Source organism: Phalacrocorax carbo, chromosome 6 (genome assembly GCF_963921805.1).
Source record: "Phalacrocorax carbo chromosome 6, bPhaCar2.1, whole genome shotgun sequence".
In the NCBI taxonomy this organism is placed as follows: domain Eukaryota; kingdom Metazoa; phylum Chordata; class Aves; order Suliformes; family Phalacrocoracidae; genus Phalacrocorax; species Phalacrocorax carbo.
Window position 1 is genome coordinate 46453639 of NC_087518.1, and position 25220 is coordinate 46478858.

The 25220-nt window shown below is 41.2% G+C and overlaps 1 protein-coding gene across 3 annotated transcripts in view; it reads left to right on the top strand.

Moving 5' to 3' along the window:
• CC2D1B (coiled-coil and C2 domain containing 1B) overlaps window positions 1-25220 on the top strand; it is a 35624-nt gene that overhangs the window by 267 nt on the left and 10137 nt on the right. Inside the window, exons 2-20 of one of the 3 annotated variants that reach the window (XM_064455087.1) lie at window positions 287-391; window positions 3267-3408; window positions 7843-7958; window positions 8752-8871; window positions 10408-10545; window positions 12544-12817; window positions 13303-13427; window positions 13567-13642; window positions 14796-14906; window positions 15237-15367; window positions 15653-15725; window positions 17874-17986; window positions 18788-18980; window positions 21204-21376; window positions 22024-22149; window positions 22708-22766; window positions 23033-23149; window positions 23635-23708; window positions 24361-24419. In XM_064455087.1, the coding sequence (XP_064311157.1) occupies window positions 326-391; window positions 3267-3408; window positions 7843-7958; window positions 8752-8871; window positions 10408-10545; window positions 12544-12817; window positions 13303-13427; window positions 13567-13642; window positions 14796-14906; window positions 15237-15367; window positions 15653-15725; window positions 17874-17986; window positions 18788-18980; window positions 21204-21376; window positions 22024-22149; window positions 22708-22766; window positions 23033-23149; window positions 23635-23708; window positions 24361-24419 (2286 nt within the window). In that variant the 5' untranslated portion in view covers window positions 287-325. Of the gene's footprint in view, window positions 1-21; window positions 392-446; window positions 476-3266; window positions 3409-7842; window positions 7959-8751; window positions 8872-10407; window positions 10546-12543; window positions 12818-13302; window positions 13428-13566; window positions 13643-14795; window positions 14907-15236; window positions 15368-15652; window positions 15726-17873; window positions 17987-18787; window positions 18981-21203; window positions 21377-22023; window positions 22150-22707; window positions 22767-23032; window positions 23150-23634; window positions 23709-24360; window positions 24420-25220 lie in introns of those variants that run through there. The other 2 variants (XM_009514396.2, XM_064455088.1) reach the window with 2 other exon arrangements.

Sequence of the window (25220 nt, forward strand, 5' to 3'; positions counted from 1 at the left end):
GCGTGACCGGACGGGGCGGTGCCGGGTGCGAGCCGCCTCGGGCGGAGGGAGGGGCGCGGTGCGGCCGGGCGCCCGGGGGAGGGCGGCTGTGGAGAAGGCGGTGCTGACGGGGACGGACCCCGGGGAGCGCGTAACCCCTCTCGCACTCTGGCGCTGCGCGGTGTTTGGGGGTGCCGGTAAACGCGGCAGGTCTGGGCACAGCCTGCTCTGCGCTGCCTGCCTTCGCCCAGTGTGCAGCGCACCGAGGCAGGTGGAGACACTGACGTTCGGTTGCATGTGCTCTCAGTCCCTTAGAGACACGATCCTCCGAAATTCGTGAACCAGTATGCTTGGCAGGAGACCTAAAAAAAGCCCTCAGGCGAAGGGCCAGGGAGCTGCAGTTGCGAAGCAGGTAAGGAAGGCAAAGGGCCAGGGAGCTGCAGTTGCGAAGCAGGTAAGGAAGGCAAAGGGCCAGGGAGCTGCAGTTGCGAAGCAGGTAAGGAAACCTCCTACTGCTCTTCAGGGTAGTCTCGTTCGGGCCTCTTGGTGCTGTTTTCCTGCTGGCATCTCCCATGGGTTAGTAAGATATTGCAGTACTGTGAAAAATTTTACACTCGTGTGGTGCCTGTTTTCCTGCTTTCTCCTTTAACACATTCTTCTTCAAGTAAATATCTGATATGCAGCAGTGGAGGTCTTGCAGGGAAGCCACGTGTTGTAATGCTGTAATCTTTGCATGAGACCTCATGACTCATGCTCATAGTAGTTTCCTACCCCAGCTACACTGAGATTTAATAATAACTTCAATAACACATGGAGGTTTTTCTTGCATCTCTTCAGAAGGTGCACCTTTCTTGCACCTCCTCAGAAGCCTCTTGGGGTTTCTGAAAGGCTTGAGGCTTGAGACTTGAGGCATTTGGAAGCCTTGAGACTTTTAAACATGATTTAGTCATGGTTGGCAGGTGTAGGAAGTCAGGCAACAGTGTCCAAATAAGAAATAGAGCCAAGGCAAAATTCTGTGTAGAATAGTGGAAGAAAAAACAGAGTACAGTTAGATGTAAAGAATGTGTTAGAACCAGGAATGGAACTTTAGAAACCTTTGAAGGTAAAATAGAGGCAAGTTAACATACAGAGGAGGAATAACTGATAAGAATGCAGGGAAATATGAAGAGAGATTGGAACAGGATATTAGAATCAAGAAAATAACTAAGATATTCTCTTTTGGCGATTTCTTAGGAACCAGTATTCTCATACTGGAGGCAGAACGATTTAGCTAGAGATCTGTAACGTTGTCGTTGCTCTAATATAAAAGTTTACATCTCTCAGTTGGAGAGGTAGTATGTAATTTAGCTCATTTGAACAAGGGAGAAGATTAAAGGTGAAAATATCTTTCCCCATTCCAAAAAAAGAAACCGTGCTCAGAAAAGATAAAGAGTAAATAAAGGATCTCGTTAACATATTTGGCTGATTTCTGCAATTCAGTAGAGTTAGTTATTCAGCCTGTCTTACAGCATGGAGGATTGTTTCTTGAAACAAATACACTAATGGCTTGTTCACTTGTGAATTAATTTAAACTGTTTTTGTGCTATGTAGTATATCAACTGCAAGTTTTTTGTAACCTTTTTTCTTGCTGTTAACCAGTTCTTTAATACTATTAATTTAACTGGAAATGTGCCTTACTGAACAGACTGACTTAGAGCTAGAACTGTTGAATTCTGTTCTTGACTTCATTCATTACGACACTCGTTTCACTTTCTCCACTTGCAGTGTAATAATAAACAGATCACGTGTGCTCCTGATCCATTTTGCACATCGATAAAAGGTTATCTGTGTTGTGTAAAACTTGAATCTTTAGATCACCATTATAAATATTTCCTGATTAAGTCTTGTCCTGACCTTCCTTCATTCTATCCAAGACTGCAAATGTATTATTTTTGTCTTATGGAAGGGAGATGAATAAGGCAGAGGCTGGCTTACCAATCTGTCCAGTGCCTTGCAGGATGTCAAGGGCAGGATCAGGGGTAGTAAACAAATAGCTGCTGATTTTGAATACTGTTCCTGGTCCTTGGAATTGGTGTTTCTCAGCTATGTTTTGCATTTTCCTTTGGGATTATAAAAGGGTTCAAAGAGGAACACAAAATACTTCGAGGGAGTAGTCACCAGCACCTTGATTCCTACAGGGCTAAATAAAAAAGTTGTTATTACTTATTATCACTAGTTTATAAACTGTCAGGCAGTTTCGGCCTCCAGCAGCACTTAGATCCTCGGAGGCAGGAGGAGAATGTTAACCCTTGTAATAATGACAACTGATTTTTATTCCTTTGCTTGAGAGAAGCTGAACTGCTGCCTACTTGGCCATGTGAAGACGAATAAGCCAACAGGAACTTATGCTTTGAAAAAGTCTTGAGGAAAGCTACTTTAGCCCCCTCATAGGATGAGTCTAGTTCAGTTAATAGCATACTTTGAATAAAAATGTTATTTCTGGGGCAGTTAGTATCTTAATCAGCAATATGAAAATCGTGATAAAATGGCATCTCAGAAGAATACCTTTTAGACTAAGACCTCAGAGATTTCTCTGATGCGTCTGTCCTTTGGCATCTTTTACAACAATTGAGTGATAACCCCCGCTGCTTTCTCAAATTCTGATTACTGTTATTAATATTAGCTGATGATCTGTTCCAGACAGTTGATTGTTTTCCCCAGTGGAATGTAGGCATTCCTGGGTTTGTAATGGCGATGTTTCTCTGGGTGTGTGGTGCATGGGCTTTCCACGTGTTTATGATTTACCAGCTGAGGTAACAAGAAGTACAGAGCAGTTCCATATACATAAATATAGGTTATTCCAAGAGATAAGGGTGAAATCTCTCCTGTATATGCGTGTCAGACCCGTATTGTATGAACGATGATTGAATATTTTTTAGCTTAGCTGTTACAGGAACTTCCCTGATGATATCTGCTTCATGAGGCTCAGTATAACAGACATAATTGTATTTTACCTTGTTATGTCAGACTATTAGATAGGCTTGATCTTAAGAAATTGTTGATTTTATAAAGTTTTAGAGGAAGTAGTTGTGGCTTGTTAAGATTTATGTACATTACGTCAGTTATGGTTGCCTGGTATGCATCGTTTTGGTAATAGTGGTATGATAGTGGGCTTTAAAAAAAATTAACAGAATCCAGAATGCATGAAAACGTTTAAATAAACCATGTAGGGTGATATTTTTGAGTGTCATCTCTGTTCTAACTGCAGTATTTTCTTAATTTTATTTTTCATTTTCCCTTGGCTCCAGCTGGGGCTGTTTGTAGATTTCGATCCTGAGGAGATGCTGCTGGGTGCAGAGGAAGGCGGGGATGATGGGGACCTGGAAGCAGAGCTTGCTGCTATCACAGGAGCAAAGGTGAAAGAAGGGAAATCAAAACCAAAAGGGAAAAGTAAGTTAAAGTATCTGGATTTTATTTATTGACAACTTGAATAATTTATTAAAAGTACCTATTTACAAGTCACTGATTTATCTAAAATGTTTTTTCATCACTGATAGAAGCTGAAATTGCAATGACTTTCCTTTACTTTGAAAGGTTTAAGTTGGTACTCCACCAAAAGGGTCAGAGAGGGTTTTGTTCCCTCTACGCTCTTGGAGACATATGAAAAAGGTATATGATGGCTAGCCAATTTAATGACTAAATTAACATGGGCTTATTTAGCATATGAAGTCATTAAAAGTGGTGGTAGGTGCTAGATTAATTCAAAATGGAAATTGTGGGTTTTGTGTGGGGTGGGTTGTTTGGTTGTTATTGTTTAAAGACTTTGTTTAAAGACTGAATTTAGTGAATGAGCATTACATTTTTAGTTACTTGGACTCTGTAACCACAACTGAATACCCTTTTAAGAGGGAGATCCTGGAACTGGTGGAATTATTGGGAGAATCCTGTAGTTTGTCTTATGCAGGAGGTTAGTATCTCTTCGAATGGATCATTACCATTCTTAACATTTTAAGCGTCTGTTAATTTTATCTGATAGTGTTTGCATGCAGCTACGTAGTATTTTACAGGATTGCTGTAATCTACTATAAATTAAGGCTGCTGCTGAGAGGGGCAGTCCTTAGTGAGCATGCTCTCTGCCTCAAAGCTGGTATTCGTATTTATGGAGCTGCAAGGTGAGCTGGTTCGGGAAACTGATCTATAAAAATAAACTTCCATTGTTGTACTAGGTTTTCAGCTGAATCAGTTCCTTGATCTGGTTTGCTGCCTGACTATTTGAAAGCTGCTATGGCTGCAAGGGAGAGGTTGGCAGCAAGTGGTTGAGATGGGACAAGGAGAATGCGATCTACCCTTGCTTATGGGTATGCCAAAAGATGCTGGAAAGAAGAGTTAGTGCAACTACAGCTTTATTTGCAGCTCAGCATTACTTTATCTGTAATATTTGAGGGGATTTCACACAGAGCAGCAGGGAAATTAAGAATTTTAAGATTTTTAGAAAAAATTACTGTCTAAACACTGTAATTGATGAGAGACAGAGGAAGTGTCTGATTCTAAAACTAAATTCTAAACCACTTCCACTCTCCAGATTTCAAGATTGTAGTACACCGTTAAAGCTAATAAGCACAGTAGGAGAACTTCTGCCAATGGACATAGGTTACTCATGGTTAAAACATGTGGAGTAGTGTTTTGAGGATGAATCTGGGTGTCAGGAGGAGGGTGTCGGCTGTCGTGAATTGTTGTCAGCTTTCCAAGCGCTGACTTCCTTCTGGCCCTGATCATGTCACTTATTGTTTTTTTTCAGTCTCTTTATTCATAAGAGGGAAATGAAATTTCAGACAGTGCGAAGTTAACATTTACTATGCCTTCTAAAGATATGTGTTATGGCTCACAAAACTTTTTTCCAAAATCATTTACAGCAATTCTGTTTTCCTGGTACAATTGGGAGTATATAGATTAGAAGCATGTGGAAGATGAATGACCAGACAGCTGGCACTGGGGACTCATGAGACACCTGGTACAGTGTGGTTATGGGGACATGGCAGGGGCAGGATGCAGGTCAGTGCCTAGAAAGGAGGAGAGTACAGTAAGGACAGGGGAGAAACAGATCCTGTCTGGAGAAGGACAGAAAAAAAGGGACGAAGTACAATACATACTAGTGCTTGGTTCTTGGCTAGGCACAAGGTGCAGTAATTCACTCCTGGATTTACGTTCTGGAGCTCTGATGGGGGCAAAAAATTGATCCCTCCCTCTAGCTTAAAGATGCAGGCCGCAAAAGCTATACTGTTGCAACATCGTAAGTACAGAAATCTCTGCTATCTGTAATACATAAATGCCAGTTGGTCAGCCACTCAGGCGTTTGAAATTCTAGTCTCAACTTGCCATACTGGGTTAGAGCTGAACCAACCATCCGAGGAGGCTCGGTTGGTTGTTTTGCCTCTAGTGGGGCTCCATGTAAGGGACACTGACCCTTGAAGTAAAATCAGTTGCCTTTGGATATGGCCTGCTGTCTTAGTTGCAGAGTTTTGCTAAGGGTCAAGTATACGAGCAACATGTCTGATATAGGTACTGAAGCACTGATATGGTAAATTAGATTATTTGAACAGAAACAGCTTTGTGTGTGGGTTAATTTTCAGCTGATCCAGCAAATGCGGGGGAATGACGGGATCCATTTTAGACCCATTTAAATTGACTGTAAAATAAGATCTGTATTTTATTCAATGTTTACTGACACTGGTGAGTCACAGTCATATGTCTGCACAGGGAAGCATCAGAGGCATTTACGTGGACAGTTGGGATTTGTGTGCAAATATCTTCACCTTTGAGAGTGCATGGAGGTAGTTGATAATTAAGGAAGTTGTGGCTGGCACAGCATGAAGTAGAGATGAGAACTTGGCAAAGAGGAATTAAGTAGAGTTTCCAGGGTAAAGACCAGAAGCTTGAAGAGAAATTGCAAGACAAAGAAGCCAAGAAAGATTTGGAAAAGGGAAAATCTCATGGACGTGAGGCAGCAATGCAGAAAATGTGGAAGCGTACTTAGAGAGGCAGAAGAAACAGCACTTTCTCTGATTTGCTTAGCAGTTCTCTGTGCCAGTGTTCTGCTGCTGCGCTTGGGCTCAGGACAAGTATGATGCCTTGATTCGGAGCATTTTATTCTTTTATGCCAAGTGTGACTTTGCAGTAGTGTTTGATGTGTAAAACAAGCAGTTTCTCAAGGTAGGAAGATTTTCTTGTCTTCCTTTCTTGCTGTCTTCAAACATATGGATAGTTTGCTGTGCCTTCTTGCTTGTCATGTTAACAACCAGTAGTTTGACTTATGGCTTGTGTTGTTCGGTATGTCTCTAGAATTGATGTTAATGTGTGTCATCATTTTCGAAGTATAAATATGTACCCCATTTAACATGAGATGGAGAGAGAGCGACATTCTTGTGCTTAAGACTGTAGACTGAGAAAACAGATTGGCTGTGGGAGTCTCAAGTGTAATGTAGACCCTTTACAAAACTCCAGTGATTTAGTTAGTTATAATTTGATTGGGAACTCTCTGAGCTCAGCACTATTTATGGTAAATGCCTTGAATTCTGTTCTGATTTGTGGCTGTATGTGCTATTGTAATACACACAATAACATATTTTTGGCTTTGAAAGAAAATACAAACAGAAGTTTTATGGGCAGGGGTAATGGGATGTTTAATGCAAGTGTCTGCATCTTATGCATTTGACTGTTGGGCTAACTCGGTCATATCCATACATGCAGATCTCTGGGAATTAGACTCAAATTAGTTGAACGTGAGGGAGAGAAGAAAAGGGATAGAACTCGGAGAAAGAAATAGTTTTTTGGCACAGGGATGGATGGATGTGGACCACTTCTGTTCCATATGGGGTCAGAATTTATTCTGTCAGTCAAAATTCACCAGGAAAAAATCATGTTTTGTTAGGGTAGACAGCATGAGACAAAGGACACAGAACAGAAAGGCCTTGTTAATGACATGATGCTAATGTTGTTAATAAAAACACAACGTTAACGTTGATGACAATCACATCATAAATGCCTTTCATAAATATCTCGCATCAGCTTAAAACTAGTTCAGGTGTTTATTCCCACTGCGGACAGTAATTCCCTTTCATGGATAGAAACTTGTAATCAGATTTATTCATCAGTGGTTTATATTTATGTGCTCTTGTGCCACCATGGATTTTTATCTTAACTGAGGAGTACAGTTTTGATGTAACATCCAAGAATAGTAGTATTCTCCAATTTTTCATTGGAAAATTGAAGTCTTCCATAATTACAGAGTTTCTGTTACTACTTATTCCTGTAAACAACATCATAGAGGTGCTTATCTCTATCTTAAATCAGCCTAGGAGCTTGAGGTGACTCCTAGTAATTTTTCCCTGAAGCAGCTGTTTCATCCAGTCCTTCTCTTTCTTAGTCAGTCCTAAATGTCATTACTGTGCAAACCTACCATGGTATCTTTCTCTTTTGTGACTACGCTTTCTGACCACTGTTGTACCCACCACACCTGCTAATCTATCATGGTGCTTATGGTTTTGCCGTTCAGGCTCCTTGTATTATTAAACAGACATTTTCTCCCTGACATTTAATTTATGAGCTAGGTTATTGGATGCAGCCATTTTCCTTGTCTTATTGCCTGCCTTCACTGTCACTCTCAGAAAGACTAGCATTGCTTTTTTCCTGGATGTTCACTTCCCCAGTCTTTGTCCTTTATTCATGAATATACCCGTATTTACCTATGATGCTATCTGATAAAGGGGCAGCAAGAGGAGAAGTCACTGCTCTCTTTCAGCTGGTAGCAACTCCTTTCAAATTTATATCCAGTGACTGCATAACTGGTACTTAGGGTTTATGGCTCCTTGTGATTTCTTTTTACAGCTCCTCTGCCTATGGATCATATTGAAAAGATGGCTGCAGAGTGTATGAAGGACCTGAATGAAGATGAGGAGGAAGAAGCAGATGATGAAGACTTGGAGAAGGATACAGACCTGTTGGTATGCATAACTTTGTTAGCAAAAATCTTTACTGTCTTAGGTTGCTTGGTTTTATTTTAAAACAGAACTGAATTTAGCAGAAATGTCTGTTAACTTTGTGCTGGGAAGATAAAATATTGCAAAAACATTCCATTAGATATAGGGTATTGTAGGACCCAACACCTGCATACTGGAATAAATTAGTTTCCTAGCTAATATTCATATGTGTGAGAGTTTTAGAGAAGTGGAGGGGACAGCGGGAATCCCATTCCATGTCAGCTGGTGAAGTACAGCCAGGGACATTCTCCATAGAGCGATATCTGTCACCATTTTGCTACTGCTTCAAGTAGTGCTCGGCCTGAGAGAATATCTCCCATGAAATTCCTTGTCATTTCAGTATGTTGGTGGGGTTTAGGGAAGGAGTGTTAAACAGCGTTTTTGACTGCCGTTGTTAACAGACGCTTTTTGGAAATTTTAAATTTGGGTTTGAATGATCTTTGTAGAAGTACTTCTCTGAACTTCTCCAGCTTGAGATCTCTAGCCACAAACTTGTGTGGTGATCCTGGAGGTGCAGTGTGGCTTTTGAGTGGTATCTGGCTTCCTGTTATGAATAAAAGTGGAACCAGTTTCATTTAAAAATACAAAATAAAATAAAATTTTAAAAAAAGATCAGAATATCAGTTGTTTAGACTCTCTGTTTGGGCTCAAGGTCCACCCAAAGGTTTTGGAGCTTGAGACTTGGTTTTATTTTGTCTTTTGAGGAAATGGAAAATTTTGAGGAAGAGCCTTTTGTTGGCTTTTACTTTTACTTTAGGCAGAATTGCAAGAAGTTCTGGGGGTGGAAGGTGAGACAGGAACCTGTGAGGATGAAATGATAGCAATGGAGCCATCCACAGCTGAACCAGAAAACGACCAACCTGAACTGCAGCCACAGGTAGGAAAGAGCTTCATGTTACTGCCAGTTTTGCTGAATCTCTGTTGTCATGCAGCTTGTATGAAGGTTGCAAACAAGGATTTAGAGAGGTGGTCTGGTCCTCCAAGGAAGGAAAAACTACGCTATTGCTGTCTTCTCTGTGGAAACCAATGCTGTATTGACATAGGTGAATTTTTTGCTTTGTTCAGGGGATGATCATAGAATCATTAAGGATGGAAAAGACCTCTAAGATCAGCCATTCCAACCATCAACCCAACACCACCATGCCTCCTAAACCGTGCCCTGAAGTGCCACGCCTATACATTTTGTTAACACCTCCAAGGATGGTGACTCCACCACCTCTCTGGGCAGCCTGTTCCAATGCCTGACCATTCTTCCAGTAAATAAATTTTTCCTCATATCCAATCTAAACCTCCCCCAATGCAACTCAAGGCCATTTCCTCTCGTCCTATCGCTAGTAACTTGGGAGAAGAGACCATAACTGACCACACTACAACCTCCTTTCAGGTAGTTGTAGAGAGCAATAAGGTCTCCCCTCAGCCTTCTCTTCTCTGGAGTAAATAACCCCAGCTCCCTCAACATCTCCTGATAAGACTTGCTCTCCAGACCCTTCACCAGCTTCACTGATTTTTTTCATGTTAGCATAGAATTGAGGAGGTAAACAGTTGGAATCAAGCATGTCTTGTCCCTCATTATACATATGAGCATGCAGACTGCAGTTCAGGCTTCCAGAGTTAATTTCTTCCCCTCAGAGCGTTAAGCAGTATACTGAAATTGTGAGACTTGTTATAACTCAGCATCTTTGAGACCTTTGTGGAATTTTTCTCAGTAGTACTAGCTTTCTCAGCTTAATTTGTCAGTCCTCATGCAGTCAAATCCTTTATTCAGTTACTGCCATGTTTCTGTTGTGTATTACAGATTCCAGTGCCCTTGTGCATTGGGCCCATTAATAAGGGTCTGAGAGCGTTTCTACAGAGATAATGGTGATAAATCTGTAGCCATCTGAAAGGTCTCTGTAGCTGTGGAGTGTTTATAAGTAGCTATTTGTAACTTTGCTTAGGCTGCTTTTGTCACCGAACTAATTCCAGGCTGTAGGAGGAGGAAAAAGAGCTGTTGTAGTAAACCCAGGTTGAAGAACCCCAGAGGGGAGTAAACTAGCATGTTTTAAAAATAGGAAAAAGTCAAGATCTGTGCCAAAATACCTCTTCACACCCTCTGTTGTTTGCATTTGAGAGACTTTACTGTTCTCTTCACCTACTCCCTAACCACATGGCTCCAATTACCCTGTGACTGTGAGTTTTCTAAATGTCTCCACCCATTCTTCTCTATTACGCCTTTGAGGGAAAGCCCAGAGGTGGATCCAGGGATGGTTAGCATAGTACAAATGCTGCTCTGTTTTAGAGACTGTTTCATTCTTGTGCTTTTGTTTAACGGGAGTGTGTGTAGAAGAGGAGTATTTGTTTTGCAGTGCTGTGAGAAAACTCGTATAGTTGGATGAAATAAGTTTTCTTGATTTGTTTTATTATTTTTTCTGAGACCACCTCACTTCCTGCTGTTACCAGTGAGCTGCAACAGACAATAGAGAAGAGAATTGCTAACTATAGGACAGCAATTTCTAATGCAAAGGAGTCAGGTGAGAGTGCCAAAATACGCCGATACGAAAGAGGCCTTAAGGTAAGTTGGGTTCATCAGGTCTGTGAATGTGAGGGAGGCAAAGTCACTTCTCTATAAAGTGTATTTCGGAGTCTCTCCAGATGTGTGAATTTGTTGAAAAGGGAGAGGAATTATAAATATGCTGCCTTGAGTTAGTTTAAAAACATTTCTTGTTACTTACTGCCAATCTGGTGTAGCAAATACACAGCTAAAGCATAAGTTCAAATGCCTTTTGTGTATCAGCTTTGTTCCTGTTGAATGTGGCTAGTGGTAGGTGGAGGGAGGGTATGTGGTAAATGCTGATGTTAAACCCACCCATCTAGATCTGAATTTGACCTGTGATGACTGTTCAGTGTTACCTTAAAGCAAAGTTTAGGAGCTTTCCTAGCACATATACCTTCAAATTCACCACTGATGCTTTCCCTTAGATGCTAAACTTCCACTCAGTTCTGTGAGACAAAGGAAGGTGATACCTTGTCCTGAGTGTGTTGGCTGTGCTTGAAAATTAATAGAACAGGATTTTTCATAATGCAATTAAAAATTGCAGCAAGGAGCAGTTTCTTCAGCTTTGCATATTTTCAGCCAGGTGGCGTGCTTGTAGTTCGTTGGTAGTGCTTGGTGATTACCGCTGTGCAGAATGCCTTTATTTCCCTCTTTGCTTTCATCTGGTCTCCTGCATCACCTCAGCCAGCTCTGTCTTGTTGAGCAAAGCTTTATAGCTCAGCACTGTCCACTGAGGGAAGAATGTAATGTCTCTATAGCTACCAGGTGTCTTAGGGTACAAAGGGAATAACTGAGGCCAAACCCAGGGGAAGAAATGCACAAGAAAGGAGATGTCTGTATGTGTCCACTGCCTGCTAGCTCTGAAAGAAATGTACATGAAAATACCTGAGCTTTCAGGGAGCAAGAGGGATAGGCAAACCAGCGTATTTCATTCGATAATGAAGCTTAATGCACTGTTTGCCACTTCCATTGTTTTTCAGGGTAGGGAGTTTCCCTGTGCCTAAGCAGTGTAGCTAAGGGTAATAGACTAGATCTCAATCCACAGCTCACAGTTCCTTAATTAACAAAATGACATGCCAACAAATCATGTACAGGTATCTCTTGTATGTAGTTCTTGGAACTGTGAACTTTAATCTCAGTGTTTAATTCCACTTCCAGTCAGTCGGTCATCCCACACATGTTGAAGGGAGAGCTGTGTGTGGGCTGCTGTACTGGTCTGAACCCCAATCTCACATGCAGACCAAAGTATCTCTACCGCTGTTGCTTAGTAGGTCAAACAATGTCATGGCTAACCAAAAATAGCAGTGATTCTGGCACTGATGAGATTTTGTTGTTGTCGTAGTCATCTTTCTGTGCTTCCATTTCAGTTTCTGTGAAAGATGAAAGAAGTAAAACTTCTGTTTTGGCTTAAAGTACATGGTGGTCTTTTGTCTGACCCTTAAACAAAAAAAAAATACTGAGGAAGGTAATATTTGTTGTGGAGGAACAATTTTAAACAATGAGCAGCAGTTAACCCGTGTTACAAATGGTGAGAGCTGCTTGCCATAGGTCACCAGCTGAAGCTCCATTTTCTGTGTAGTATTTAATGGCTTTTCTCATTGCATTAAATAGGTATGCAGACTCCTCCTTTCCCTGAATCCACAAAGGCGGTGACAGAGTAGTGTGGTTTATTTTGTTTTAAAGACATAAAATGCATCTACAGTTGGTATAAATGGCTTCCTTGGTGAATTTCTGTGACAAAGCTTAGTGGACCACTTCAGCTATCCAATAATTCTAGGTGTTGAGGTACTTGCAATAAAAATTTATTTGCATTGTGTTGCTCTGATAATTGGACACCTTTCACTAGCCCTGAAGTTGGCCTGGCAGAAAAACAGGAAGCTAAAGTGTAGCAATCTGTAGTGGTGTGTGTAATAGATCCCATCACAAATAAGCAAATGCGTTTGTGTTTTAATGACTTTATGCTAGTAATATGTTTGATGAAAATGCCTGTCAACTTTGCTGCTCCATCTCTGCCAGGCACTGGAAACCATGCTGGCTGCAGTGAAGAAAGGCAAAAAAATCAATGAGGAAGAAATGCCACCTCCTGTTGCAACAGGAAGGAGTTCTTCGCGCTCTTCTCAAGCCACAGGAGTGGAGCTAGAGAGTTCAGGAGATTCAGTCAGTGTCCTACCAGAGAATAAAGCTGAGCCTGCTGCAGATGATGAGCAGAAGACCTCTCATGAGGCAATGCAGCATCTGGAATCAGAGTCTCTACAGGGTCGTGCTGCTTCTAGTCCTATCACGGAAACAGGTACCATGATCTGAGAGGATAAGCAGTTGCAACATTATTTTAATGCTACATCTGTCTTGGTATTGGTATGGTGTAGGAAAGCACTGCTTATGTTGGAACTTCCCTGCTGCATGATTCAGAGTTGCCAGTGGGATGCTAAATTTCTGGCAGTGGAATCGGTTATTTTTATAGAGCTCTTGTATGTACTGTATCAGTATCTTCCACTTAATTTTTACTGTGCCTCAGTTTACCCTTCAGTATTTGTGACATGTGGGATTCCAAGCTTTAAAGAGTTTTGAGATATTGACTAAAAGACTTCTTTTAGCTGGGAAAAGTGGGATTGTTATTTCTGGTCAGACTTCCGGAGAATGGAGGAAAAAGGACTCTAGGATGGCTGTGTGATTGAAAGCAAAAGACGACTAATTCAGGCTTGGATAGATGGACATAGCAAGGGATACATATCTTGCATGTTCTGTGTAAGTCTCGGTGTTGTTGCATTCTCACAGATCTCCAGAACAGCAGCACACGAGCACTACTACTTAGAAGGCAGAAGGAGTACAAATTAGCAGCTCTAAAAGCCAAGCAGCAAGGGGACCTGGAGAAAGCGAAGGAATACATGAAGGCAGGCAAAGTATGCACGCAAGAAATCATGAATGCTAAACATACCCTATGCTGTGCCCGTATGCACTGGGTGCCAAATATTCGTTGTGGCAGCTAGCAAGGCTTGGACCTACTAGAAAAAATCTCCTGTTTTGTTTTTTCTGCATTAGAAATTTAATGTCATCCTGGAAGCTTTGGATAGTGGGCAGCCGATAGACCTTGAGAATATGCCTCCATCTCCTCAGGGTAAGGTACATCTTACAAAAACCCTTTTAGAAGTCTCTGTGCTGTAATGGAGAGATTCTGAATTTGATTGCAAAACTGTAAGAAGAATAGATGACCACTTAGGTCTGAGGCTTACTGCATATTCAAATTCTAATCAAGACCAACGAAGAAAAAATAGGTATCATTATTTATATTGAAGTTACTCTCTGTGAATTACAAGTTCAAGTAGGTATTGATGTCTAGTATTCCTATTTTTATAACTTAATAGCAGCCAGTACGTGAAGTGGAAGGGAAAGAAGGGTAATGGCACATTCTTAAAGTTTACTCTAATATTTGATGGTGTTATGTGTTTCAACTGAAGTTCATAATGTTGAGATTCAGAGATGAATGAACAGATCGCAGTGCGGTAAAATCTAAACCTTAAGGCTAGTTACCGATATTAAAGATACATCAACCCTTTTAAGAGAGGTTTGGTTAGTTTGTTTGTTGTTTGTTTGTTTTAAATAGATCTGCTATTATCACTAACAATTATTTGGTCTGTGCAACTCAGTGTTTTAAACAATTTAGTAGATTATTTTATTTGAAGAAACTAAATTATTTTTTATTTCCATAAATCATGAGATTTATGACTCCTTAAGTTACAAAATGATCACCAAATGGCATTAGAGATAAACTTCACCCATGATATAATGTTGCCTTAAAGAGTGCAAGATTTTTGCAGTGGATTTTTTGTAGCTTTCTGAAATAACGACTGTTATACAATGCCAGAAACTTGGGTGTCTGGAAAGATGGTATTACTTGCTTCTCTTTTTCAGCACATCTTTTGTTACTAGGATATTTTAGTCAATTAGCAATCTTGTTCACTCTTTCCATCTGCCAAGATACCAAGTTATATTTTGGGGAGAGAATTCTTAGAATACTTGAACTGGTTTTATTTTTTTTTTCCCTCTTTCCACTCCATCAGCACTAACCTAAATTAAATCAGCGTTTGAGATTTTCTATTATAAAGCATTTTCTCTGAATAATGGGAACCTTAGACTTACCTAGCCACACAGATACTGTTTTGAAGTCAAAAAGCTTTCAGGAAGATGATGTGATCAAATTCATGGTTTGCTGAGTAACATGGGTGTTTATAGAACACTCTGTGAAGCTTTCTGCTTTCCTTGCTTTGCAGATCTTGAAAGCCTAGGAAATATACAAGGTCCATCCAAGCAAAAGGTACCAGCTCTGGTGGGAAGTTCCCAGGATCTTAAAACACCTGAACTTCATCCCCAAGTAGCTCCAGGTAAGACTTCTGGATTTCTGTAGTAAAACATAAAAATAGCAGGGCTGGAAGGCACTTTAAGGTCTGCCCTATTCCACTGAACTGCAAGCAGGATTGAGTAAACCTAGCTAATGCTCCTGAATATTGTTTGCTGCTGATCCCATCTGTACTTTTGTTCTGGATCAGTAATGGAAGTAGAAGTTAATAAACTTTCTTTAGAAGAATTATATTCATAGTAAGATTTTGCTGTGATGTTTTTGTCTCTGCAGAAGGTAAGGAAGGGGAGGAAAAAGGCAGCTCACATGTTTTGAAATCTGAATCGTGGCATTTAATTTTCTGTCTTATTTTAAGCTTCCCTGCAGCAGCCAGAAACAGTGCTGGAAGCATTGCAGCAAAGGCTTGAGAAGTACAAGTCAGCAGCAGCACAGGCTAAGGCGAGTGGGGATGATCGGAAAGGCAGGATGCACGAGAGAATAGCCAAGGTAAAACAAAAATGTAGCAAGCTGCTTGCATACAGCAAAGCCATTTTAATTAATTTTCTTGCTGAAGACTTTTTAAAGGCTGAAGTAATCTGTGTATTGTCCTTCTGTTTGAAAAGAGCTCCAGTAGGGAAGCTGTAAAGCATTCAAAGGAAGGAGAAATAGAGACGATGCACATACTATAGCAAAACACTGTGTATTCTGCAATATTTTTGCTGGTTAAATACAGATGATTGCTAATTTATAGTCAGCTTCATTTTATGTCTTACTGAGTGCCTTTGATTACAGCAATACCAGGATGCCATAAGAGCCCATAAAGCAGGGAGAAAAGTTAATTTTTCTGAGCTACCTGTTCCTCCTGGTAAGTGTGAATATAAAATGTCCTAATATCAACTTTTGTATATTTGCACACCTCCTTCAGAGCCCAGCAGATACTGCCTCCTCATCCTGTGGAACAAATCCTCCTTTTCCTCAGAGAGTAGGCTGGCCTTGCTATTTGGTGGTCTTGTGAAACTGCTCCCAGACTTTCACACTGGTGAATATTGCTGGTTACTGAGTGCCTATTTGACAGCACTGGAACTTAAAACTGGCCCTATTTGAAAAGTTAAACAATTAACCATGGGCAGGTGCTGAAAATGTCACCTGTCTGTCCTGTGTGCCAGTCCTCCTAGAGGAAAGAGTAAACTGGAGTTTATTGAAACAAGATTTCTGAAACTGAAAAAATTTGCCTCATGTTTCCCGTTCTGTTGATTCCCAGCAGGACCTTCAGAATTCTGCAAGTAATTAATTATCTTCTTGCAACACCTCACAAGTCAGATCAGTATTGCAGCTCTCATGGCGAGTAGAAGGCGTCTACAGAGACATTTGTTTTAAGCAAATGGTGCCTGTGGTCACACTGAGCCAGCAACAAAGGCAGAAACTGAACCTGCTTCTTGAGATGCTCTGTGTCCTTTTTCTTCTTCAGAATGTATACTGCTGTGTTTGTAAAAGTTTGGGCAAGGTCAATGAATGCTCCATCCCTGATTTGCATTATACTGTTCCTCCCCTAGGAAGCATCATTCCTTTTATCTTGTGCCTGATGTATTCGTCTGAAAAGATACTCTTAGCACTGCAAAGTGGTGCCTAGCTTTTTTTTTAAGTTAGAAAAGGGACATGGACCTTGTGGCTTTTTTTTTCCACTGTCAAATGTGGCATTGGCAAGCAGTGTAGTAGAGGTAAAATAGGCAGTGCCAGCTCTGTCAGGTCATGTACTGCTTTGAAGAGTCTCTGCTTTGAAGCTGTCCCTGCAAAGCAGTTTCTCATCTCTTGTTCTAGAATGTGGTCCATTTCTTCATAAATATCAGTTGCTGTAAGAGTGAGATATTCCACATTTACCTCTCTGAAAATATGCATAACTCAGTTTCCTTACATGTTACATGTTTTTCAGCCATCATTTAGAGGCCTTATGATTTACATTGAAGACAACCGTTAGGCAGTCATTGGAACTAGCAATGAGATTATAATGGACTGGCAGTGCATTTCATTTCAGCTGGATCACGATAAGGACCAGGTCTGACTTCCTTGGAGACTGAAAGGCTGCTGAGTAACGGATCAGATGTCACATGGGGCAGCAGCATAGGGTACAGTGTTCTGCCTGCCTGTGTACCTCAAACTTGTTCTGTCCCTGTAGCAGCCATCTCTAGGTTTAGAAGCAGTTTAGCCATTATTTCTTGGCACTTCTAACAAGACTGGTAACAAGAATACTTGCTACGTATTAATGAGATAAATCTTATTAACAGGCATTTTATGGTAGCAGCTCTGGTCTCTGTTTGAAGTTCACCCTGAACTGGTAGTGTGGAAGTGAGGGTCTATCTTCTGTCATCAAGCTGTCCTCCCATCCTTAAAAGGATGATAAAATAGTGAAAAGGATAGTTCTTCATTTACTTCACATTTAAGTACTGTGATTCTGCCTTACTTTGCAACCTCTGCATTGCAGTACATTTTCAGCAGAGGCTTGGTGTGTTATCCAGATGTCAGTGATGTCGTCTTTATTGTTCTATGGGGTAGCACTGGTTTTCTGCTGGACTGTGTACCAGCCAAGGTGAGGCAGCAGTGAGAGGGGAAAAAAAGAGCCAGCAACTTTTTGTATGATCCGCTGTCCTTTTGTGCAATGGAGAGAGACTAAATCCTGTGCTGGTTCTGGGGGCATCTCTGTTACCAAAGCCTTGAGGTTGTGAGGTTCCTTGGCTGGCTGCCAGTTGCTCAACTTAGAACACTGCTCTCTTATTGTGTTGTTTTAGCATCATCCCTTTAAGCCTGTGTATCTGTGAGACATCTCATCTTAAGCCCAGCACTCAGACTTTATCTATCAAGGCTTTGTGGCCTTGGCCTCAGCCTAGTTATGCTGAATTCTGAAATATATTAGATAATAGATACCTGGACAGAAATAGCTTTACAGAAAAGAAGAAATATGGAAGACAGAGTAGAGGTCTTATGCAACTCCTTACTTCTTTATTCCTTTCCTTCTCAGGATTCCCTCCTCTTCCTGGCGTTACAGCAATGGATGGTGACAGCACAATAGCTGCTGTTCTGGAAAGTGCCAGCAAGCTGGCAAACATGGAGGAGAATGATGACGAGGAGGAGGTTAGTGTTTCATAGTAGGATGTGTAAAAGTTAAAATGTGGTCTCATGTGGTATGCAGAAATGAGGCCTTTGGATTTCCAGTCAAGCAAGGGTGCCGAGATGAAATACATTTCCCAGAAATCTGGAGAGTACAGGATCTCAGCAATAATTTCAGTTTGCATTATAGTGTAGGGGAGAGAGAGATGAGGTGTTATTACAGTCAGTACCTACAGAGTCTGAGTCCTGAGTTTGGCTCTTTTGTAACTGTCTTGTATGTGGGTTTTATTTTCAAAGCAAACACTTTATATCCTGGCCACCCCTTTATATTGTTTTAAAGTACTTAAATCTGTACTTTCATCCTGCATCCCTGTGTGGCTCCTATGTTTTTGCTTTCCCAGAACACTTACTGTGTTTTGTCAGGCAGCACCAGCCGTTAGACTTTGGTTTGATTTCTTTATCCCTCTGGATGTGGTTGTTGATTTATTGTGCTTTCATCTGGAGTAGCTTTTAACAGAGAGAATTCCTGGATGATTTCTTTTCTGCATGCATTTACTTTTTTTGAAATCGCTGCCTTGTTGAACGTTCCTTTAGTCCCTTCTGTAGTGGAGTTTTGATGCTTGCATAGGTCAACTACTTCCTGGTGTGGCATGGCTTGTAAACCTCCAGAAGTTAAAATTGGCTTTCTGGAATGTTATGTCCCCCTCAAAAGTGATACCAGAAGCCTGATGTAGTGAAAACCATGGTTATTGATGCTTGGGATGCTGTCCTCAACTCTGGTATAGATTTTATGCATTTAATATGAAATTCTTTTTGTTATGCTAGAATGAACCTCTGACACAGGCCCCAGTTGCCAAGAAGCCTGCTCAGCTGCCTGGAAAGCTGACTCAAGTTGTTAAGCCAATTACAGTGCCATCTGCTGTAGCCGAGGAGGAAAGCTCTCCTGAGCATGTGAAACAGGCTACATCAGCTTCCACCCTGGACAAGGCAGAGTCAATGGATAGTCTCCCTCCAGCTGGTAAGGCGAAGGGATTGTCATTCCCAGTGATCCATGTACAAGTTGTTTGCACCAGTTTAGTTTAATACCTTGGTAAAGACTTCATTATATTTTAAATATGAGCCTGTGAATGTGTGGCATAGATTTCCTCTGACAGGAGCCTCAATATATGTCTGCTGGAGGGCAGATCCAGACCAGCCATGCAGCTTTATTTTACAGAGACAGTATGTGTAATTATAAGGGTGATTGGGTATTTAATTAATTTTGATGTAACAAGAGTATCGATTCATAATGTTTAACTCTGCTCACAGTTGCACTCTACATATACTCTCATTAAAGTGGATGGCTTGCCAGTGTGAATTATTTGTTGATCTAATGTGGCTTCCTACATCAAACTGTGTTTTCTGCCTAGTGCTTCATCCAAGGATCTCAAACTGGCGTATAGGCAGTAGTTCATCAGTCTCTAGTCTTCCTGTTGCTAAGGTCACTAAAGAGTTTTGTGTACAAGATTAACTGTACAGGTAAGGGACAACCACCTCACAGTGTGATTTGGGCACAGACCAGCAGTGTTCAGGCTCTTGCTGATTCTGTTGTCATTCCTTGACTGTAATCCCGTCCTCTGTCTTCCATTCTGGCGTGGGTAGTTCCCTCAGGAGAAAGCAGAACTGCCTAGCTGGCTGATGCAAGTTCTTTTGCAGATGCAAAGGCATTTCACAGTGCCACTGTGAATAGCTGGTAACTCTTGTGTCTAGAAAATTCCATTACTTGTTTTAGAAAGACCACTAAAACATAGTAGTTGTCCATTTTGGCTTTGAAAATCTATGAATCCTCAGGAGTTGTGTTGTTTGCAGTTTTAGCTGACATTAATCTCTTTAGTGGATTGCCCTAGACTTATGCTGTGAAGGAATTGACAATACCTGGTCTCTGGTGTTACAGCAACCTCTCACAGGCATTTCATGTATTTTAAAATAAGACCAATAGGAGCAACAAGAACCTGGACAGATTCATACTGACATGATTTTCATGACAAAATGGCAATACCTCACTACTGTAAAGCTATATTTCACTAGCCAAATTCCATTCTGTGGTCCAAATATTACCTCCTTCCTCCCAGAAATACAAAGTGCAGCTAACAGCTGCCTGTAGCTGATAAATCAACTGTAAAATGAAGTCTCTTTATTGTTGGAGAGCACAAGGCATAGGGAGGTGAGGGAGTCGAATGGAGTGGTTGCACTTAAGGCCTATACTAGGGAAGTCAGGGAGCCAAGATCAGCTGGATTAATGGCTTTGCTCAGCAGATTTTCTTTGAAAATACCTGTGCTCTGTGTCTCAGCCTCACCAAGCACACCGTGGGTTTTGTCCCAGTGGAATCTGGGCTAGCTGCATTGTCTAATTAGTTTGGTTTTGGCTGATTGGGCAAATTGCTCACAGCAGCAGGACAGTGGGCTCTTTTGCAAGGACAGGAATAAGCTGATCATCATCTGACAGCAGTGAACGTAGTGTGAGAGCCTGGTATATTTATTTGCTGAGACAGGCACCTCTTGCAAGTGTTGTTTAGCTGGTGTAATCACAAGTAGAATGCAGTGGTGAATGCAGTATGAGTATCTGGAAATGGCTGTAATCAGCTCATGCTGTACCATTTGCTAAGTGAGGTATAAGAAGAAGCAGGATGCACTGACCTGGTACAACGTAAAGCAATCTCTTCTGACTTGTGTGGTTGTCCTTACTGTTCTGGAAAGGAGGGAAGAGACCCAAGAATTAATAAGAAACTAACAGCAAGGAATTACAAATAAGCAGAGGTGATATGTCTGAATGTGCCTCCACATTGGTTCATCTGGGTTTTTTTCTGACAGTCTGGGGAGGGGGAAGAAATGAGTACAGGAGATGCTTATAATATTGGCTGGTTTTTTAGAGGTTAACATGTCAAGCTGAAAGCTGGAATACAGCTTCTGCTTTGGACCAATCAGCTGTACTGGAGTCTGTCTCCTGCCTGCAAGTAAGGGGCTGTAATTACTATTGTGACACTTATGAAGTGCTGTGAGGTTTTTTGATGAAGGATGCCATGATAGGAGGAAATTATCTTTTCTGATATTTGAAATTGAAGCTGGCCAAGAAGCAATTAAGTGCAATAAGGAAATGTCCTTATTTGATATCTGTACTTTTACTGACCTTTTTCTGGCTGTAAACTGAACATGATAGACCTGTTTCAGGGGCATGGCAGTATCTTATACAACTTTTTTTCAGCTAAGGAACAGCTGGAATTTCTGGAGAACAGAAAGAAGCAGTACATGAAGGCAGCTGTCAAAGCAAAGAAGGAGAATAACCTTGAACAGGCTAAGGTGTATCTCAGAACAGCGAAGAGCTTTGACCTAAAGATTGAGCAAGCAAAATGTGGCAAACCTGTTGATATTTCCAAGGTTGGTAGGACTGTTAGTACTCTGCTTTGTTTCATGTTCTTGGACATCTAAGTGCTTACTTCAAACAGTGAATGATTTAATAATTATTTCTTGATGCAAATTATGTTAGTGTGCTCAAGTGACAAATCTGAATACTGAGCCCTGAAATTCCCCTATGCTTTTGTTTTAGTTTTAGTTTCATTTTATTTCCACTGCTGGTCCTCAAATGTGCCAGATTTTGAGAAAATTTAGCCTCCATGAACTATTTGCTCCTTGATTTACAATGGTGCACTTAAACCATGCAGCTTGGAAGTGTTCCCTGGGCTTAGGGTATGAGTACGTATCTTAGCTGTGTCCTAATTCTGTTTTGGGGTGAGGATCAGGTGCATGCGATACAGTGATGCCCTGGTTTCTCTTGGAACTTGGGTAGATGGGGAAACCAAACTGCACTGTAATAACTCTCCTGACTAGGCCTGTAAGACATTGTGCAACGTTTTATGACTTATGCAGTTGTCAGGCAGTGGTGTAAGTAGTGGTTGGGTTGGAATTGCCTTGAGAAGAAAAACAACCCATCTCCCTTCACTGACCTTTCCATACATTCTGACTGCTTTTTGACTGCTTCATTTTTCCCTATAAGGGCTCTGAAATGTGGTGTTCTTGTGTTGCAGCTGCCATCGCCCCCGACAGATGATGAGGGTGATTTTATCTTCATACACCATGAAGATGTCAGACTGTCTCAGAAAGCAGATGAAGTATATGCACAGCTCATAAAATTGCTGAAGGACCAACATGAGGTGACCAGATTTTTTTTAGCAATTTCTTGGAGTTTTTTGGTGTTGTTTTGCAGTTTGTTTTTTTTTGTTTGGGGTTTGGTTTTTTTTGTTACATTTCTCTGGGTTTTATTAATATTATAATTCCATCGTAGTTCCTGCAGGGTCTTTTGTTTTTCTTTTCAAATACTTATCATTTTCTGTGTCCTGAAGTGGAAAATCTTCAGAGCTGGATTCTGTACTAGTTGAAGTCAGAACGTGTGGTTAGAGGCTTGGGACTATCAAATATGAGCACTCAAGTTTGAAAATAGTACCTGAATGATTAAGACTAGCCCTTGGATGAACCTCATATCTAGAAATTCAGTGATTAAAAAGTAATAGGGCAGAACAGCTCAAACAAATGCTGTGTTCAGCTTTCGGCTTAAAGGTCTGGGGGGTGGATGTTTTTGCATGACTTGCGAAGACTCTTGGCTTTTCTTAAATTAGGTTGTCATCAGCCTCAAAACTCTCTGCCAGTCATGATTCTGTGTGTAAGGATCACTAAGTCCATATGTATTTATTTGGTTTTGTTTCTGTTGACAGAGGTGTTTGCAGTATTCCAAGCAATTCATGCACCTGGGAAATGTAGCAGAAACAACTCGGTAAGACCCACTACTGACTGTTAATCATCCCACAGTGTGGTCATTCCAGGCTTGAGACTGCCTGACCCTTCTAAAGATGATGGGGGTTCAGGTTGGTAAGCCTCTCTTTGTGGGAAAGCGTCAGTAACTGCGAGGCCTGCATCTCCACATTGCTCTCAGACCTCTGGTCTGAGGCTTACTCTGTGGCCTGCATCTGGCAGAATGCTCTGTTCGATGTTCCTGTGTGTGTGTGTGGCTTTTCTATTGTTTGTTTGCCTTTTCTATAGGTTTGAGAAGCTGGCACAAGGTTGTAAAAAGGACATGGACATCCTACAGCTTGCACGAGCACAAGGAATGGATCCTCCAAGCCATCACTTTGAGGAAAGAACCTTTAAAATGATAAGGTGTGGAAAAACAAAGGGATTTCTCAGGCAGGCTGGAAATGGTTTTCTAGTTTAGGGAATTGTGGGCTTCAGGAAACTCAGGTGGCACCTAGGATTAGGCTCAGTGTTCCTGAAAGGACACTCTCAACAACTTAAATACAAAGACTTTGTTCCCTAACTTCTCTTCTGGGTTCTTTTGTTTTCTGAATATCCCCAGGTTCACCTCTTGTATTCTGCTAATTCAGCCACTCTTCCTTCGTTTGTATTTCTCCTTCAATCCTGCTGCCTTTGGACTTTGTTTGTGACATTTTTCACTATACCTCAGAGATGTTTTTATGTCCGTTTGTGCTCTTTCCTTGCTCTTTTGTAATTTATGAAGATATTTATGTAGGAGTGCACTGTTGAAAAAGGTCTGACGGATAACAGTGGCATTCTGGTCTGGCAGTGGATCAGGTGGTGGTGGGCTACCGGGATGATTACACCTTTTTGTCTTTATTTTTTCACAGGATATTTTCTGAGCTCAACAGCACAGAAATGCACCTTCTTATTGTCAGGGGGATAAACCTACCAGCTCCACCAGGTATGTACTCAAAAGGGTATGTGGCCTTCTTCCTCTGAGTAGGTAAGGGAAGTAGTGGGGAATGAGATTTTTCTACCTTGAAAACCACTTTGGGAGTCAAGACCTTTGTAGCCAGCACTCATTAAAATAAAATAACCTGGTTTCAGGCTCAAGTCCCCCAGAAACCTTTAAACACTATTTAAAAAACAAACAAACCCAGAAGAATAAAGAGAATCTGGGTTCCATCTGTACTGAGGGAAGAACTTTAAATTGTCCTGGGTTCCCTCAAAACTGGGTCACTGTTTAGGTTTTGTGTTTATTTCTTATTTTGTTATGAGCGCCTGTCCTAACTCTGCACCACCTTCATGTGTGTTGACCCTTCAGTGGACAGGAGTTGCCCTTGTCAAGATGACTACTTTTAGTCCCTTGTTTCTGGGAGCTCGTAAACCATCTGTGCTAGACTGTCTTAGGACTAACAGCAGCATTAAGAAAAGTAGATGTTTTCCTTTGGATGCCAGCTTTCAGTGGATTTTGGTTTGATGGATGGGTTTTTCAGTGATGAAGAGACAGGTCGTGAATCCTACTGAAAATCAGTTAGGTGCTCTTTAAAATCCTGCTCAATGTTACAGATGTAATGAAACTCTCTATATTGGCTGGTTGTTGTCTCATTCAGGTGTATCACCAAGAGATTTGGATGCATTTGTGAAGTTTGAATTTCAGTACCCGAGTGCGGTGAGTGTGTGTCCTGGCTCTTCTGTTCCTCAGTCTGTGACCCTTGCCACCATATTAGCTTGTGAGGGCCTCAAAGAGGAAGTGTAGGTTTTCTTCCAGAAAGGGAAAACACTTCCAGGCATACTGTCTGAATTTGTTTTTAAAACAGAAACTTTTTCGGAGAAACAGACCTACTGAATCTGTTTCCTGCAGATTTGAGCTTTGCTGCACCTTTCTCTTGATGTTCTCCACACTTTACACTTAGCGGTGTGGTATCTGCTTCAGGCTTGCATGTCCTCTGGCTGGCTGACCACCAGCTTACTGCTAAACGGCTTTCACAGTGCTAAGCCGTGCCCACCTCTCCCCCCTGAAGACGCTAATCAGACTGTTTCCAGTGTTTGCAAAATTTGCAGAAGCTCATTTCGTTCAGGGGTGCAAACACACTGGTAACACAAAGGCAGGCAAAGTTCACTAGGGGAGGGGGGCCACCTTAGAAGTGATCTCCCTCTAAGTCACATTCCTTTAAGGAAACAAGCTTTTAAAGGCATTGCTTTTGGACATCTCTTACGAAAAAGGATTGAAGAGGTTAATCTTTGTCATAAATGTGCATGAGTCCTGGTGGTTTAATTAGCAAACATATATGTGCACTTACGTGTATGTGCATGTATATGTGTATGTATATTAAAAATATATATACACATATATATTCCTTCTTTCCTTGAACTCCCTAGTGTCATCCTGTTGCCCTCATCTGTAAAAGCAGTCTCTGGTCTGAAAAATACTGAAAGCATTGAGCTAGAAGGGCTTCTAAGGACGGCTGTG